This window comes from Podarcis tiliguerta (genome assembly GCF_965153285.1).
Source record: "Podarcis tiliguerta genome assembly, chromosome: Z".
Classification (NCBI taxonomy): Eukaryota; Metazoa; Chordata; class Lepidosauria; order Squamata; family Lacertidae; genus Podarcis; species Podarcis tiliguerta.
In genome coordinates, this window is record NC_139553.1 from 19,016,761 (window position 1) to 19,029,501 (window position 12,741).

The 12,741-nt window shown below is 50.6% G+C and overlaps 1 protein-coding gene and 1 long non-coding RNA gene across 2 annotated transcripts; one reads left to right on the top strand and one right to left on the bottom strand.

The window, feature by feature from the left end:
- Positions 1-238: 238 nt before the first annotated feature.
- CLDN2 (claudin 2) lies at positions 239-1,977 on the top strand. Its single transcript, XM_083424093.1, has one exon. The coding sequence runs from the start codon at positions 396-398 to the stop codon at positions 1,086-1,088; it is 693 nt and encodes a 230-aa protein (XP_083280219.1). The 5' UTR covers positions 239-395; the 3' UTR covers positions 1,089-1,977.
- Positions 1,978-9,199: 7,222 nt separating this feature from the next.
- LOC310669732 lies at positions 9,200-12,645 on the bottom strand. Its single transcript, XR_014507332.1, has 3 exons — positions 12,525-12,645; positions 10,728-10,823; positions 9,200-9,700 (listed from the first exon to the last, which is right to left on the bottom strand). It is a non-coding gene; the product is annotated as an uncharacterized lncRNA (long non-coding RNA).
- Positions 12,646-12,741: the final 96 nt, after the last annotated feature.

Consider the following 12,741-nt stretch of genomic DNA (forward strand, 5'->3'; position numbering starts at 1 on the left):
GGGGAGGGCTCTGTGAGACCCCACCCCTCTCCCATTATCTGCATCTCTTACTTTTAGGAACCATCATAGCTGGCTGCTGTTCTCTCTCCCTTCACCCTGCTTATTATTAGTATTATTGGGGTTTTCCAAATGTGATTTCTACCAATAACAGGGATCAAAAGGGCGTTTGGCATTTCTCGGAAGCTACCAGTCAATCATTAACCAAATGTGGTTTCCTCCCTCCCTCCCTCCCTCCTAGATAACCTTTTCTCCCCCACAAGAAGACCAGCAGACACGGACCTCCTGGCAGCCCCAGCAGCAGAAGAGAGACTAAGGAGACAGCAGCCAACGCCAGCCTCTCACCGAAGGCCAGGCAGGCACAAAAAAGGCAGCTCCCAGCAAGAGAGTGAGAGGAAATGGTTTCTGTGGGCCTCCAGCTGGTGGGCTATGCCCTGGGGCTCTTGGGCTTGCTGTGTGCCTTCGTGGCCACCCTGCTGCCCAGCTGGAGGACCAGCTCCTACATCGGCTCCAGCATCGTCACAGCGGTCGGCTTCTCCAAAGGCCTCTGGATGGAGTGCGCCACTTACAGCACAGGCATCACCCAGTGTGACATCTACAGCTCACTGCTCAACCTGCCCACTGACATCCAGGCAGCCCAGGCGATGATGTCTTCCTCCATCGCTGTCTCCTTGCTGGCCTCCATCATCTGCGTGGTGGGGATGAGGTGCACCATCTTCTCGCAAGGCTCCCCGGCCAAGGACAAGGTGGCGGTGGCAGGTGGGGTAGCCTTTGTCCTCGGGGGGCTCCTCTGCTTCATCCCTGTGGTGTGGAACATCCACGTGGTGCTCCGTGACTTCTACAACCCCATCGTTCCTGACAGCATGAAGTTTGAGCTTGGGGAGTCCCTGTACCTGGGTGTCCTCTCCTCCCTGGTGTCTCTCATTGGGGGCTTCATCCTCTGCGCTTCCTGCCCACCCCGAGACCCACATGCTGCCTATTACAGCCCTTACCGTTCTCGAACCATGGTGGGCAGGAGCCAACCAGTGCCAGCTACCTCTCCAAAGGCTAAGAGCGAGTTCAACGCTTATAACCTGACAGGCTACGTCTAAGGGTGATGGGGTGCTGCACACCTTCCTGGGAGCCCCTGGGCAAGGATCCTGTTGCCCGCGTGGATGAACCGGCCAGGTAAGGAGGCAGGCAGTTGGGCTCATCTTTCCCACCCTTGCTGTTCTTCCCTGGACACAGCTTCTTCCTTAAGGACCTATTTCCTCCCAAACTCACCAGAGGCACTTCTCATGGGTGCAGCTTGCAAACGGCCTGATAGCTGCAGCCTCTTAGAGGAACTCAGAGCTGAATCTTCTTTGGGAAAAGCCTCTCTGCACCCTGAAGAACCAAGCAAGGTGTCCGTAGTCCACATCTCTGAAGCATCAAGTTGCTGGTGCTGAACATGGAGCAGATGAGGACATGGCTACGGCACCTGCCAAAAACTCAGTGGCCGTCTCCCAAATGTATGTGGATCTGTGGGGTCTTGGATGCCCCCGCAGAGGACACTGTACCTGAGGGATACCTAGGGAACTTGGAAAGTTGTGGGAGAGGGAAACGTTTTGCCTCTTGGGACCTGCATGGCTGCTGGCGTCAGGAACCAGGGGAAGTTCGCCCGGGACTAATGATGGCGCAACAGAAAACCAAATACCAGGTCACGCGGTGTATGGGGCTGAGGCTGCCTCGGATGGGCCCTTGCGGTGCTTAGCAGCTGTTCTCCGACACATATCACAGCCACTCGTTGCCAGACTAGGCTGCCCATGAAGTGGGAAGAATGCCTTCCTTGTTGGAGTATTTTGAAGAGGACCACAGCGTGCTCATAGCAAGATCTCACGTCATCCATTTGGGCTTCTGCCTTTGAAGAGCTGTGCCTCTCATCCGCGGGTAGGTGGGTGGGTGCAGCGTGGCCTTGGCAGAGGGGCTGGCTCCACAATAAAGAACCTGACAGGAGAGAGACTGGCTGATTGGGTGCTTCTGATTTGGGGCAGCAAAAGTGCCAGTCCTTGTGGTTGGGCCAGAGAGCCCTGGTCTGTGAGCTTAAAAGAAGCATCAGTGTCAGGACAGGCAACACTGGATCAATGGGGCAAGAGGAGGGAGCAAAAACCAGGACACGAAGGGGGGCCCAGGGGGGACTTGAGGCTTTGGGTGGTGGCAGGGAGGAGTAGAGTTCAGAACTGAACACACACACACGCACATTCAGGGCCCAATTTGATAGGGAGGTGCATGAAAACCAGGCCTCCTGGGACCTCCTGGAATCTCCCACGGAAGAGTATGGGTGCAAGGCTAGCCAGCTGCTCAGAGCTCATAGGTGCCAATTTGAACAAAATATTGGAGGAGGACAAGCCAGGAAAAGAGGGCAGTGGCTGGCTGGGGGGGGGGGGTGGCTGCCCAAGGAAGGGAGGCATCAATTTGCAGAAAATACTGAAGGGGCAGCATCCCTAAATATTTTATTGGGGAGCCAAATGGACCAGGACCCCATGGAGTTGGCACCTATGCCAGAGCTCATCGCATTCAACCCCCACCTCTGCCACTTGGGACAGGGAATGTCAAACCCTTAGTACATCAAACTTAGTACTGCCTACACTGACTGGAAGAGGTGTTCCTGGAGTCCTTTGTGTCCTTGGCAAAGAGGGGTATCGGTGCCCCCCATGGGGGGGGGGACCTTTACCACAGTAGCCACATTAGAAATTACTAGAGTTTAGGTGGCCCAAGTACTTGAAAATCTGGCAAGCCTTGTAGACAATTGCACAAGCAGAGTCCTTTGCTAGCTGAACTATTTTGGGGTGCGGTTTATTTTCTGAAAGCAAGTTTTCCAGTGAGAATCAGTCCAAAATACTTGCAAAGTAACAACCCGCCCCTGTGCACCTCGACCTATATATTGGGCAAGGCTTGTAAAGCGTTGCATCAGCAATGCCAACGACGCAATCCTCTGCAAGCCTACTCAGAAAGAAGCCCCATGGAGTTTAATAGGGTTTACTCTCAGATCTCCCAGCAGGATAGACTCATATCCTGAAAGCACTTTCTCTCCTCTCCTCTCCTGCCAGTTGTTGCAGGATCTCTCCCAGTCAATCTCCAACGGTGATTTTTTGGGTCTGCATTTCCCCCACCACCACCACCAGTTGCCAGTTTCGCCAGCCTCTAGCTTATGCCTCTGGCATTTAGTAATAAGCCTTGCCAAGGTCTAGAGCAGCAGATAAAATCATCAGTAAACTTAACGGTGGTCAGACTTGTCAAGAAGTGCAGCGGACGGTGCATGCACCATACACTCAAAGCAAACAGCTTCCCCCCCAGAGAATTCTGGGAACTGTGGTTTGTTCAGGGTGCTGGGAATTGCAGCACTGAGCAGTACATCACAGTTCCCTGAATTCTTTGGGGGAAAGCCATGTGCTTTGAATGTATGATACGCTTTACAATGAACTGCTAATTGGCAAACTATCAAATGTTGCATTGCGCTGGTATTATCTGTTGCGGCTACTGGTATTCTACTTAAATTCGTTGCTTTTTATGAACCATTGTGCACACTGGCTGCAAAAGGAAGCAGGCGGGGGGCAGGCAGTTTGCAACAATTGCCTGGCACTGCCATGAACTGTGTGACCCCTCTATGCCAGGCAGCCAGCCACTTCCCAAAGGCCTCTCCCTTCCAGGCTTCCTAATGACACACAGAAGGAGTCGGCAGATTTCAAAGATTCCCAACCATAAAATATCGCAAGGAGGTGAGGGGGCATGAAGTTCACTGCCATGACTCCCGCACCAACCTTGATAACAGTCAAAGCTGCCTCCGGAATGCCCCAGATAATAGGGGCATAACAGAGTAAACAGAGACCAAGGTGCTTGAATCCCACTGGGGCAGAGGGTGAGTCCCTGCCACAATGCATAGACCTATGCAAGACTGGGACTTCCCCCTCCACTGCTCCTGGAAGAGGCAAGAGGGGAGACAGCTTGAAAGTGGTTGTTGGTGGGTCACTTGCTGCTCTTGGCCTCTTCCTATCTCCTAACACTAGGACTGGTTGGCCTCCAGGGAAGCTGAGTGCTGGAAGATGCAAGACAGAGAAAAGAAAGTCCTTCTTAGTTAACCTATGGAACTGCCTCCCACAGGAGGCAGTGAGGGTCATCACTGTGGATGGCTTTAAAATAAGGTTACCAGACATCCCCATTTCCTGGGGACAGTCCACGGATTTACAAATCAGTCCCCATACAAAATCCATTGAAGTTGAAAAGTGTCCCCTGATTCATTGAAAACATCTGATAACCTTACTTTAAGAGGATGGGATAAGTAATGCTTCTGAATTCCAGTTGCTGAAAACCACAGGAGGGGAGAGGGCTCCTGTGCTCCAGTGGGCCGTTGGCCTGATAAGGAGGCTCTTCTTACATTCTTATGTTCATTGCTTGTGTTTCAGTCTCACACGAAAGAGAGTGATGGGACTAAGGTGCCCCCCACCTCCGCGAGTTCCATGGCTAAGCAGGGACTTGAAAGCTGGCTCCAGGGGGCTTTGTGGCCCATGTTGCCTGAAGCAGAGACAGCAGTGGCCAAGATGCTCCCTTAGGGAGTGTAAGGCATGGAAGACATCCCTCCTCTGTCTCTCTTACAACAAAGGGCCACCCCTGCCATCAGGCAGACTGAAGTGGCAGGTGCTGATGGGAATTGAGCAGGTGCAGCTGCAGGTGCCACCCCGCCTGACCTTCACCCTGAGCACTGGCCTGCTGCCTTCAGGTGCTGTATGAAGAAGGCTGCCCCGTGGCTTGTGCTGAGGTCAGATTCCTTTGCAGGCAGAAGTGAGAAGGGAGCTGCCTTCTCCTGAGTCAGACTAACAGGCCACCTAACTCAATGTGGCCTGAAATGACAGGCAGCAGAGGTCCACACTTGCCATGAAGCTACAGCCATTTCTGACTTTCTGATAAAGCAGAGAAGATGGTCCTCTAGATTATCCTCAGGGTCCCTTACAACTATTATTCTATGTAAATATTCCAGCCGGTGGGAAGGTCCCCCACATGCAGCAGCATCACTGGTGCTCTGGAGGCTTCACCATTCCTCTGCAATGATGGGAACGTGCTCTTGTGTGACAAGTCCTGGGCACCAGTCAGGATCACTCTGAGCCTGAGCAGAAGGCAAAAAGCACAGGGACTGACTGGGTGGTGCTCAGTGCTCTCTTAGCCATGGAAGTCCTCCTTGGAGCCAGGCTGACAACAGAGTCCAAGAAGGCCCCAGTCACTTCCTGAGAGTGGGTGGGAAAGGGCTGTTCTCTGGCCCACCGTCACCCCCCCTCCACTTTGGGCAACAGGCAGCATCAGCCCATCAGAGTGTTTTGGCTGGAGTGCCTGGAGCCAAATATTAGCCATGCCAGAAGGGAACAGGATGGTGCTGAGAGAGGGGCTGTGATCAATGAGCTGGAAGGGCAGAAACATCTCATAAGAGGTGAGGTGGGTGGAAGGAAGGGGGCAGATCAGCAGCGGCAAAAGCTACCTGGCGACATTCACCCACCTGGGCTGCTAAGAATAGCCTTTTAGATCTCTCTCTCTCTCTTGATCTCTCTCTCTGCTCTGCTCTCCTTCCCTGCTCTCCCTTCCATCAAGGAACTTTGCACTAGGCTGGCTTGGAGTGTCTGGAATGGGGGTCATTGTCTGGGATTGCAGGAACAGTTGAGGATCCAGGAGAATTCCAAGATGGCACACCAGACAAGTTAAACATCTCTCTTCTGGGTCTTCTACATGTTGCCCCACTCCGCTCCAAGCAAGGAGCAGAGTCCAAGCAGCTGCTGCCTAGGATGGCTCCAACCACGTTGCCACTGTTCAAGGGAACACAACCAAAGGATCCCTGAGTGAGAGGGGGCACCTTCTCTTCCCCTCCCCAGCAACAGGAAGGGCAAAAGCCAACACAGCTCTGCTTTGATCCCTGAGCTTTGATCCCTGAGCCCCGTTATAAACAAATACATTTTTATCTGGGAAATCAGACGTCATTAAGTGTCATTAAATGGGCAGTGATGCCTCCGATCAGAAAAGAGTAGCAGGCCCTTATCTTTAGTTGAGACAACCCCTTCTCTCTCTGGAGGAAGAGGAGGAGGAAGCACACATGGGCCATGCTGAACACCCACTCGGGCTGGGCTACATCAGCCCCACCAGTTGTGGGGAGCAGGGGCTGTGCCTCTCTGGAAGACAAGACCCTTTAGGGGCACTCCAGCCCCCATCAGCCAGCATGGTCAAGGAGGGCAGGAGTTGTCGGCTTGACCTACAGAGTGTCCACAAAGCTTTCAGTTTAATTCCAGGAGTTCAGACTGTGTGCAACTCTGCCCTTAGCTCTCAGGGAAGAACTGGGCCAAACAGCACAAAGTTGGGAGTTCCCTGTAAGATGCATGTGTCAGGGCTAGGGGGGCGTCTCTGTGGCCTGCTACCTGAGCACCCTGTAACTGCATCTCACTCTAGGAAGGCAACACCAGCCCTTCCTCTGCCTACAAACCCTGCTGAACACCAGCTTCAAATTGCTTTGTTTCTTCTTACTGCAACACAATAACCCTCCAGATGTTGCAGCAGAAGCAGAAGCAAGCATCCCTGATCCCTTGGTCAATGTGGCTGCTGTTCCTCCAGGGAAAGGCAAGAACCAGACCCTGCCAGGATGTGGAAGAAGCAGTAATGGAGGGTAGTGTGAGAGTTTGGGTAGCAGTGGGGTGGAGATGTGGGGAGCAGGGAGAGAGAGTACCTCGTGTAAGGCACCATTGAAAACCACACACACATTTTCACCTGAAAAGCTCTTGCAGCCAATGTGGGCATAGGGTGCCACCCAGTGGAGAGACTCAGGTACTGCAGCTCCCCAAAAGCTGGGACAGGAAGATGCTGTTTTTATCAGGAAGCTCCTAGCAAAAAGCTCCCCCACCCCACTTTAAGCTACTGGAGACTGTTCATATTTCACACTTCCATTTGCCCTTATTTCTCTCCACCAAGAATGTGTTAAAAGAGCTGGTCGAGGTGAGGGCAATGAGAGATGCATTTGGTACCAAATTGCCTATTTTTGCTGGTGGGCACCGTGGGGGCCTGCTTACCTGCAGGCAGAAGTGGGGCAGAAGAGGCAGAAAGGCCCACAAAGAGCAACAGTAGAGACAAAAGTGCACAGAACAGCACAAGGTGGTCCAGGTGGGCAGCTTTAACGGGAGCTGGGCAGACACAGCTTCCGCACAGACTCTCAAGCTTCAGGGGATCTGGGCAGCAACAAAGGAGGAAACTTCACCATCTTTGATAATGGGTGTGTGTTTGTTGTGCTTAGAATTTGGTGACTGGGTATGAGTTGACAGGAGGACAAAGAGTGAGTAGCATTGGAGCAGAGAAGCCTTCTTCCTTCTTCCCCTCCCTCTGCACTTCCCTGCTCTCAACTTCAGAGTTTCTGGGGAACTTCCAGGCTTGACCCTGGAGGGCTGTGATCTCCCGCACACCCTGGCACAAATCCTGACCATCCAGCCTCCTCGAGCCTCTTTGCTCAGCTCACCTGAACAAGAGAGAAGGAGGCTTTAAGCTCCCCCGGGGAAAGGACTTGACAGTTATGCTCGATACACGGTTGAAAAGCCGCTCCCGTGCCCCTGGTCATGTGTAAGCCCTGGGCCTGGAGACATGGGTGCACCAAGGAAACAGGCTCACGCATTAACTTACCCTTGGAAACCTGGCCTTTTCCTTCTACTCTGTGCAAGAGTTCAGCAGAGGACGCCAGAGTCACGGGTGGCAGCTGTAATTAAAGCAGACAGCCCTGCAATCCCTTAATCCAAATGCTTGCCATTCCCCTCTCCGAGGCGAAGAAGAAAGTTTAAGGGCTGGAGTTAAAAAAGGAAAGTAGAGGAAGTGCCCTCAAACTCCTGCTTTAATCAGATTTTCAGCTAAGCTCTTCTCACTGCCGCCCCCTGTCCCCGGAGGGGGGACTTCTGTCCAATGCCAAGGGCAGAGTAGATGCCTATGCTCCTCCTTCTCAGAAGCAGGGGGGGGGGGACAGGGGAGGTGCCAAGCCCGCCAAGCCATCAGGACTGCCTTTGCCAGTGTCATCTGCCCATTGGGCTCCTGGGCAAATCCAGATCAGCAGAGGAGGCCTGGCAAGAGCAGGGATCTTCACAACGATGTGCTTGCTGCAGTCTTGTGGAAAGGGAGGAGGATGAGCTGAAGGACATGGGGGCACTTGGCCCAGGGTGTTGTGGGTGATTGGCAATCAACCCCTCCCATGGCTCCACTAGCAAAGACACCCCTATGGCTTTGCTGCCTGCCCCCTGGCTCTGCCAATGAATGACACACTGGAGTAAGAGGGTCCGAACCAGCAGGGGCAAATCATTGTCACCACCAGCTTTCTGCATCTGCACTCGTGACAGTCCAAGTGACACCATTGCCCTCTGGCACCCAGCCCTCCTGCCAACCTAGGTGCAGCAGAGATGGGGTTGCCCTGGCGATCCCCTGCAACTCTGAGGCTAGGAGGAGGTCTGTGTGTTCTATGCTGCCATCCTTCCCTTGAGAGCAATCTCAGTGGGCCTGGGAAAGGGCCTATGTAGCTCAGGGGCAGAACACCTGCTTTGCATGCAGAAGGTCCCAGGTTCCGCCCCGGCAGCATCTCCAGGCAGGGCTGAGAATACCCCCTGCCTGAAATCCTCATGGGCTATTGCCGTAATCAGGGGAGGAGACCTATGAAGCAAGATGGACCAATGGCAAGGCTGGTGTGTTACAGCAAAGCTCCCTGCTATGTTCCAATTTCCAGCATCAGCAAGCTATTCCATTCCATGTGTGGTTGCTTAAAACAGGCTACAGAAAGAGGTGTTTACTCATTTGCACAGAATCCCTTCCAGAAGCTGAGCTACAAACAGCGAGTCCTCTGTATCCTGCACTTCTGAGTTTACTTTTTAACCCTCAGGAAGGACGATGCCAGAACAGCTTCCACTCTTGATTTTCTCCCTCCCTCCCTCTTTGGGATCATGCCTAGTGAACAAGGGCAGCCAGGTTTATTTTTACAATTCTGATGTGTTCCTCTTTAAATGTGGGCACTGTACCAGCATCGCACACCCAGGAGGTGATGCCACAATTGGGTTGTATAAAGAAAAGGGACTTTTGGAAAATGTCACATTGCAAGGAAGCATGAAAACAAGCTTTCAGACTGGAAATAGAACACTTATTTATTTTCTTATTTATTCATACATACCTCACCTTTTTCCCTGACAGGGCTTACAGATAAAAATAAGAAAGCTAAAAACGTGGGGGAGGGGAATAATTAAAAAAACAATTAGACATCTGTATAATTAAATCTGAATGTATACACATAAAAATCTATTAAAACCATGAAAATAATTCATTAAAACAGAATTGTGGTAGATTGATATACATGCTGGAAGAGTGCCCAAACCTCTTGTACTGGCAATATGCCCAGAGTCTTTATCAGAGTAAGTTAACAGGTAGAAGTACAGGAATGAGAATGAAATAGAAAAAGAAAAGAAACACGCAGAATCTTTCACTATCAAGCATATTCAAAGGGATTCATGCTTCTTCTTTAAGTCATCAAGTTTTTAGCCACCCACAGATGTAATTGTTGAGATAAATGTTTCTGCTTCCGACTCCCAGGGATAAGCCATCAATTTAACATCAGTAGCAAAGAAACAAATATCCCACTCTTGTTACAGCTTTAAGCTCCACAACCATCTTTCTCCACTTCCTTTGCACTTGATACAGCTCCCTGCAAAACAGGCATTCTGCAAGTACAAAGCTGCACTAAGTTTCATACACAATGCACACAAACAGAGCACTTCATGCACATTAAATGTATATCTTTTACAGGCTGGCCATCTGTGATGGGTTTTCCCTGTGATTCCTGCAGGGGGCTGGCCTGGATGACCTTTGGTGGTACCTTCCAATTTTATGATTCTAAGTCACATTGCCATCCACAGTGAGTTTTAAACACAGTGAGAGGGATGCACTTGTCATCCCTCTCACTGTGTTTACAATACAGCATTTCCTTAGTCATGCTTCTCCAGTGACAGAAGCGTGGACCAGGCCACTGCTACATAAATCAGCCAGGAAAGAAAACATGCAACCTCAGGACTGTAGAGCTGCGGTGTCAGGAATCTCATCATTGCTGGTCTATGGCTGTAATAAACTGATTGATTGAACCTCATCACTGGGCTTATAGCTCCTTGTAAAGGGCAAATCTGCACATGAAGTTAATTGCATACAGTACTTGCAACTAAGGTGTCTCAGATTAAAAATGTAAATAAGAGGTCTGGGGGAGGGGCTTTTGGACTGGGTGCAGTGGAGGGAGGGGTGCTGTGTCCAGGAATAGCCTCAGGAGATCAATTTTCTTTGGGGAATCAGCAGGAGGAGAAATGATTTAGCCACTCCTGGGTTGTGGTCCTGATTCACCCTCTACCTCTGGTTGCGAACGGGATCCGTTCTGGAGGCCCATTCGCAACATGAAAAGAGCGCAACCTGCAGCGGCACGTCTGCACACGCACGGGTTGCGATTCGCCGCTTCTGCGCATGCGTGTGGCGTCATTTTGCGCTTCTGCGCATGCGCAAGTGGCGAAACCCGGAAGTAACCCTTTCCGGGTCGCTGCGGGACGTAACCTGAAAGAACATAACATGAAGCAGACGTAATATGAGGTATGACTGTATTTGCTATTTAAAACTTAAAGGAACAGGCGCACTAGTCAGCTTTATTTGGCAGTGGTTGCTGGTCGGAGGGGCACACACACACATACACTTACCATGATATCTAGAAGCTATTAAAAAGAGTTTCTCTCCTCCATGTATTTTTCCAATGCTCTTTTCAAGCCATCCAAGTTAGGGGCCATCATTGCCTCCTGTGGAAGCAAGTTTCACAGTTTAACACTGCACTGCATAAAGAAGTCCTTCCTTTGATCTGTCCTGAATCTTCCAACATTCCATTTCATTGGATGTCCCCAAATTCCAGTGTTAAGAAATAGGGAGAAATGCTTTTTCTGTCAACTTTCTCCTGGAAAAACATCCAAATGGGAAAACACCATGGCTCATTCTGCAGAGCCATAGGTGGGATGGGGTGGGGTGTCTAGCCAGGGTTTCTGCCCTGGGTGAAGCCTCCAGAAGGGCACCATGGAGGCTCTCAGCCTCAGAGGCATAGTTAGGGGGGAAGAGGGGGCGCCACACCGCAACAGTGGGCACTTACCACAGGGCCTGGCCTGCCACGAGCCACACAACCTAATATGTGAGAAAGAAATTCTGGAGGGACGATGGAGGGGCGGGAAGCTGAGTAAGAGAAACAGCTGAACTAGATGATCCTTGGGATCCCTTCCACAATTCTATGATTCTATGATCCCTTCAGAACTTTGAATGTGTTTTAAATACTAAGGCTGAATGTGTTTTAAATACTAAATACAGTGGTACCTCAGGTTACAGACACTTCAGGTTACAGACGCTTCAGGTTACAGACTCCGCTAACCCAGAAATAGTACCTCAGGTTAAGAACTTTGCTTCAGGATGAGAACAGAAATCGTGCGGTGGCGGTGCGATGGCAGCGGGAGGCCCCATTAGCTAAAGTGGTACTTCAGGTTAAGAACAGTTTCAGGTTACGAACAGACCAACGGAAAAATTAAGTTCTTAATCCGAGGTACCACTGTAAAACATGATCTACACACAGAAAAGTAAGGGGTGTGTGAGCATTTTTCCTGCCCAAGGCAGTTGCCTCGCAAGCTCTGTTCAGCCTGGCTGCATTAGCATTGTAATGGAAGGGCACTTTCTACTTTAGACTCGCAAAAAGCATTTATTTCACCTGAAAGGTAAAGGATCCCTGACCATTACATCCAGTCGTGGCCGACTCTGGGGTTGTGGCGCTCATCTCGCTTTATTGGACATGGGAGCCAGCATTCTGATTGGCAAGTCCTAGGCTCTGTGGTTTAACCCACAGCGCCACCTGCGTCCCTCTTTCACCTTACATGGAACCTAAAATGACTACAAAATTATCATTTCCTAAAATTTGTAATAAAACAAAAATAAAATTGAAATGAATCTTTTTGAAGCTTACTCGGGAGTAATTTACACGTCAAAACTCATTGAAAGGGTTTGCACAAGGGGTGGATGGAAAAAAGCCTCAAAGAGGGGAGCGAAAACATTTTGAAAGCAAACCAGAGGGTCTTGGATGACCTTATGGAAATATAGTCTTTTAATGATCCTGTGACCAAATAAATCCAATTAAAAACCTGACCACAGATAGACAATTGCTGCACATGGAAGTTCTACTTTTGACAAACAATTTGCTTTTACTGGAAGAGATGCTCATTTTCCCTTTGGTCATACAGTCATAATACTTCTTAGGATTCCTTTGTATTCAAATTATATATTACCTGCTTTTTATGCCCTTTATGAATAAATGTGTTGGGGGAGGTGTTCGTTTGTTTGTATGTGTATGTACGCAAACACGCATCCGGGGAGGCGTGGGGTGCCAAACTGGGTCTTTGACCTGGGTGACAGAAAGCATAGTTTCGACCCTGCCCTGTCCCGCCTGGCCCCCGATCCCCTACCCCGCTTACTCTGAGCAAACTCGCTCTCCGTCAAATTCCGTGCCGCTATCCCTTTAAGGTGAAATTGCTCCTGACTTCCCTACAGCCAATCAGGGAGTGAGGAAGAAAGCGGAGCTCGCGCCCGCCCCGTTTCCATTCATCCCCGCCCCACGAAGACGAAGCTCTGCTCGTTCCTATTGGTTGCCAGAGCAGGATTTTTTAAAAATTCTAAAATAATCCTGCACGC